Source organism: Orycteropus afer, unplaced genomic scaffold, assembly GCF_000298275.1.
Source record: "Orycteropus afer afer isolate SDZICR_OR568_19922 unplaced genomic scaffold, OryAfe1.0 scaffold00313, whole genome shotgun sequence".
In the NCBI taxonomy this organism is placed as follows: Eukaryota; Metazoa; Chordata; class Mammalia; order Tubulidentata; family Orycteropodidae; genus Orycteropus; species Orycteropus afer.
The window spans coordinates 2,136,505-2,142,504 of NW_006921900.1; the positions used below are offsets into that span (position 1 = coordinate 2,136,505).

General features: G+C 44.2%; 1 protein-coding gene across 1 annotated transcript in view; it reads left to right on the forward strand.

Annotated features, from left to right (window-relative positions):
• RASGRF1 (Ras protein specific guanine nucleotide releasing factor 1) overlaps positions 1-2,905 on the forward strand; it is a 132,019-nt gene extending 129,114 nt beyond the window's left edge. The window contains exon 27 of the mRNA XM_007951826.2: positions 2,813-2,905. Within this exon, the coding sequence (XP_007950017.1) occupies positions 2,813-2,905 (93 nt within the window). The remainder of the gene's footprint in view (positions 1-2,812) is intronic.
• Positions 2,906-6,000: the final 3,095 nt, after the last annotated feature.

Genomic DNA, 6,000 nt, shown 5'->3' on the forward strand with positions numbered 1-6,000 from the left:
CAAAGATTCGGTTCTTCTCAAGCGTTGATCAGAAGATTCTCAGACATGAGAAGAAATTTCATTGTTTTATTTTGGTTTTTTCCTGGAATTCTGTCTTAGTTCCTAGTACTGCTGTAACACAAATACTACTAGTAGATGGCTTTAAAAACGGAAATCTATTTCCTCACAGTTGTGGAGACTAAACCAAAAAAAAAAAAAACTCATACCGTTGAGTCGGATCCGACTCATAGCGAACCCTCCTTGGGTTTCTGAGGCAGTGTCTCTACAGAACTAGATTACCCAACCTTCCTTCCAAGGAGTGGCTGGTGGATTTGAACCACCAATCTCCTGGTTAGCAGTCAAATGCCTTAGGCACTATGGCACCAGTGCTCTGGTTGTGGAGACTAGGAGTCTGGATTAAGGATATGAACAGGGCTAGGAGCTCTGGTAGCATAGTGGCTAAGACACTTGCCTGCTAACCAGACGGCTGGCGGTTCAAACCCACCAGCCACTCCTCGGAAGGAAGGTTGGGCAATCCTACTATCCGTAGTGATACTGCCTCTGAAACCCAAGGAGGGGTCGCTATGAGTCAGGTTTGACTCGACGGCACATAACAACAACAACAACAAGGCTCTCTCTGTCGGCTCTAGGGGAAGATCCTTGTCTCTTTCAGCTTCTGTACCCTTAGGCTTTTCTGGGCTGTTCCTTGCCTTGCAGGGAGCTCTTAACGTGGTCTTTTACCTCTGTGGGGGTATCTATGGGGGAGGAGAGGTCTGTGTCTGTGTCTATTCTGCTCTTTTTATAAGACATCTTGCTGAAGGGATTCGATCAGACCTGTCCTACTCTGCTATGGCCTCATGAACATAACAAAAGAAAACGCTATTGTCCAAATCACACTGATTTATAAGTATAGGGGTTAGGGCTTAATGTTTCTTTTTGGGGATGCAATTCAAGCCATAATAGTTTCTATGGGGAAATGCAAGCAAACAGTGGACAAATAGAGACTCTCTTTGGGGCTGGAGGCTGCCTGTGAGGCTCTCTCTCTAATCTCTCGTTGCACAATTAATGCACAGGAATTCAGCTCCCCACTTGGGAGCAGGAGTACCTGAGGGCAGAAGAAGAAAAAGAGTAATTCAGATCCCGTGGGTGAATTGCCCTGATTGTCCACTTTCAGATTTTGCCCCAGAGTGAGCCAAGTGAGGGGACAAAGAGGAGGTTCTTCTTCACACAGCCTCAGTCCCCACTTGCCTCTCTTGGAGCAAACATCTCACAGTAGTGTACAATCCTAATGTTTAAATATATGTCTTCCCAACATTGTATTATGAACCTTTTAGAATATACAAAAACATTGGAAGGAATGTGTAGTGGACCCCATACACTCACCACCTAGATTTTACAATATTTTTAGATATATTTTTTAAAGAAACATGGACTCAAAACACCTCATCTAGAGCTCAACCTAAGAAATCACAGCCAAGGTAATTTTGACTACTGTTGTTAGCTGCCTTCATGCCTCCATTCATGGCAACTAGAGGCATATCTACAGAAAGTAATGCCCATGGCAAGCACTGTCCAAACATCTGACATCCATCTTTTAGATAACTTTGCCAGAATATCAGCTCAAAGATGCAAGCTCATTAATCTTTTACTTAGCAAATTATGGCACTACATGAAAATTACAACTGCACCTTCCTTGCTTTCATGGGTGAAAATTGGTCTGTGGTGTGCTCAAAGTCTTTTTTTTTTTTTTTTTTCAGTTTCTACACTCGGCAGAGCAAGATCACACAGTCTGCCTTTACCCATGGAGGCTTTCAAATACGAAAGTCTTAGTTTTAATTTGCTGAACGATCTCTCACAGCTGACAATGGAAACTGTGATGGTTAATAGAAACTGCTCAGAGGTGCCCCCCTTCAAGTAGTGCCCAGGGCACATGTCATACCTGGCACACCTTACACCTCCGATGGCAACCCATGCACAACAGAATGAAATGCTGCCTGGTCCTGCACCATCCCCGTGATTGGTTGCTTGGTTGCTGATCAGATAGCTGTGCTTGCTCTAGAGGCTTTTAATTGGCTGATTTGGGGAAGAGATAGCTGGATCTTTCTTCCCACCCAACATACCCCTGCCACTGAGTCAATTCCAACTCATAGCAACCCTATAGAACAGATAGACTGTTCCATAGGGTTTCCAAGGCTATAAATCTTTAAGGAAGAAGACTGACTCATTGTTCTTCCTCAGAGCAGCTGGTGGGTTCAAATGCCATCCTTCTGGTTAGCAGCCATATTGTTAACCATGACACCACCTAATGCCTAAGGCATTTGACTGCTAATCAGGAGGCTGGCAATTCAAACCCACCAGCCACTCCACAGAAGGAAGATGGGACAATCTGCTCTATAAAGATTTACTGCCTTGGAAACCCAATCAGGGTCACTATGTGTCGGAATCAACTCAATGGCATTGGGTTTGGTTTTTTGGTTTTACACCTCCAGAGCTCCTTCCTTTCTTCCTAGTCTATCTTATTCTGAAAGTTCCACTGAAACCTGCCCAACATCATAGCAACATGCAAGCCCCCACTGAGAAACAGGTGGAGACCGCCTATGAGGTGCATTGGCCAGGAATCAAGCCTGGGTTTCCCATGTGGAAGGGAAACCACTGAACCACCACTGATTTTAATATTAAGACAAAGCACTGCTTAACTCAGTGATTTTTGCCTCATGTGCCAACCTGAGCCTTGTTCAACTCTGGTTCCCACAAGACACCTGGTGTCCACAGTCAGTATATAATGGAGGCCCCATAACCCTGCCACTCTTTCTCTTCTTTTCTTTTTTTTCAGGTAACTCAGTATTTACTGGACCAATCTTTTGTAATGGATGAAGAAAGCCTCTACGAGTCTTCTCTCCGTATAGAACCAAAACTTCCAACCTGAAGCTGTCCCAGCTCAGACCCAGCTGCCCCAATGTACACTTGCTATATGATAATGTACATATTTGTTTGGTTTCTCTGGATTTCCTTCTTTAGTATGTGCTGCTCCAAGAATACAAATCTGTTCTTGTTCTTAGATTCCTGTAGACCTGGAATAGGAATTTCTGCATCGTTTAAGACTTCACCCACTCATTCCACCCCTGTCTCCTGCAGTGCCTGTTTCTTTTCAACAACTGTACTCTTAGTCTGTCCTGCCTAGATCCTTCACTCTTCTCAGAAGGGATAACAGAACCCATGCATACACAAATCTTAAGCACCAATCCTGCTTCCGTCCTTCCCCAGCCCAGGCCCCTGGGTTGAGTTGGCCACCCAGGCACCCTCCCAGCATGTTCCATGTAGTTGTTATAACTGGGTGGGGGGGTGGGAGGGAGATGGGAGGGGGGAAAACCATACCCTGAAGTCCGGTCAGTCATTAACAAATCTTTCCGCTGATGGTGATGCCAATTTCCAAAGCAGCTTTTTCAGCCAAAATCGCAGGTCTCAAAACTCTCCATCTCCCAGTAACCTGGATGGAAGGGAGTCCTCACCGCTGAGAACCATGCCACTCAACACCAACACCACGATCTCGTTCAGACACTACGTTGTTCCTTGCACTAGGATAACATCCGATAGCATGAATAGCTGACTCAGTCAAACTGGACGAGGCCCTGGGACTTCCCAAGGGAAATGGAGTCACAACCCAAAGTCATGTCGACTTGGACCGCTGCCCAGCATCCACTGGAAGTCGAGAACACAAAAATATTACTGTTACTCTTTTAGCTGCCTAACGCAAGCTTATGTTGAGATGCTCGAAGTCTGTATACCTTGTGAGAATTAGTACCACACTGTAGAATTAGGAAATCAATAACCAAGTGTTTTTATTGCATATACTGTAGTCCTGTCTAAATGCCTTCTAGCAGGAATATAGTACTGTAGTGCTTATTCTGTGAATATTACCATTTATTTTTTACATTGTACAGTATAGGAAACACAGGTTAACTCTAAAGTGGCAGGCATGCTCCACTACAACAAACAGACAACTTTTGCTGTAAGCAATACCTAGTGGTATGAGAATTCTATTTCAAGTCCTAAAATATTTCAACTTACAGCTTGTTTGGAAAAAACAAATTTCCATTTTTGTAAAAATATATGTTTCCTGATTACCTCTTGCTAATAAATCTATTCTATCTCAGGGTGAACAGTGAGTTTTGATGTGTTTCATTCATTCACTCTTCAGGGGACATTTGACAATGTCTGGAGACAATTTTTGTTGTCACAACTGGGGGGAGTCTGACTCTGGCATCTAATGGGTAAAGGCCAGGGAAGCTGTTAATGCTTTTGTAGCCCATGACACTTACGGTGCCCACCTGCATTTTCCACCTCTGGGGTTTAGTGGGAAGTTCTTATCCCACTTTTAGTGCATGCTGCCATCCAGTGGGGACCTGTGTAACTGTGTGAATCTGAAGAAACAGGCCTCATCCCACCAACCCCAGCACTAGAAACCCCTCAGGAGATATGTGTCTCACTAGCTATCAAAATTCATAAGACCTCAGAAAAATTTTTTTCATTTCATTCAAAGTCCCTTCCATTACTGAAAAGATACAGTTTCAACAAAAAATTCAAAGCAGAAAATAATTCAGTCTTGAAAGGGTTCAACACCCCCACGGTGCATAACAATCTCTGTCTTAGTTAATTTAATGCCTCTATAACAGAAATACACAAACAGGTGGCTTTAATGAACAGAAATTTATTTTCTTACAGTTTAGGAGGCTGGAAGTTCAAATGCAGGGTACCAGTTCTAGGGGAAGGCTTTGTCTCTCTGTCAATGGTGGGGGAAAGTTCTTGATTCTTTCAGCTTCTGTTCCTTGGTTCCTTGGCAGTCTTCATGCAGGGTGGCGTCTATCTGCCCCACCTGGACTTGCTTGCTTCTGCCACTAATGTTGTTGTTGTTGTTGTTATGTGCCGTCGAGTCGGCCCCAACTCATAGCGACCCCTCCTTGGGTTTCCAAGGCAGTATCACTACGGAAGTAGGATTGCCCAACCTTCCTTCCGAGGAGTGGCTGGTGGGTTTGAACCGCCAGCTGTCTGGTTAGCAGGCAAGTGTCTTAGCCACTATGCTACCAGAGCTCCTCTGCTACTAATATGCTCCTTTTATATCTCAAAAGTAATTAACCTAAAACATGTGCTCCACTGATAAGACCTCATTAACATAACAAAGAAAAGTCTATTTCCAAATGGATTACATTCACATGGATTACGGTTAAGATTCCAACATATATTTTGGGGGAACACAATTCATAACAACCCCGTACAACCAAAATTTATTCAACTCAGAAAGCCATTAGTGTTGAGGTTGAGAAACCTGCTCTTGAGTCAGACTGCATGGTTCACATCCCAGCTTCATTCCTTACTAGTTATATGACATTAGGCAAACTACATAATTTCCCTATGTCTCAGTCTGTAAAATAGGGACAATAATAATACCTAAAGGTGGCGTAATGGATAAGGTGTTTGACAGCTAACCAGATGGTCAGTGGTTCAAACCCATCAGCTGCTCCACAGGAGGAAGATGACACAATCTACTTCCATAAAAATCTATAGCCTTGGAAATCCAATTGGGGTCACTATGAGTTGGAAAGGAGCTCTGGTAGCATAGTGGCTAAGGCACTTGACTGCTAACCAGAAGGCTGGCGGTTCAAACCCACCAGCCACTCCTCGGAAGGAAGGTTGGGCATTCCTACTTCCGTAGTGATACTGCCTCGGAAACCCAAGGAGGGGTCGCTATGAGTCGGGGCCGACTCGATGGCAAACAACAACAACATGAGTTGGAATAGACTCAGTGGCAGTGGGTTTACCTCAAGGTGGTATTTAAGGAGCTATTAAATGTCAGCTGACTGGTGTAACCACTGAGACTATGGCCCCTAGCTGCCCTTCAGGTCTGGAATTGAACCCACAACTGTGGTTTCCAGTCAAACAAAGTACAGGCATGTGAGTTAAACATTTACCTCAAGTAGACACACGCCCTGGAGAGAACAATCATGGGAGAAGGAAGGGCTGCTT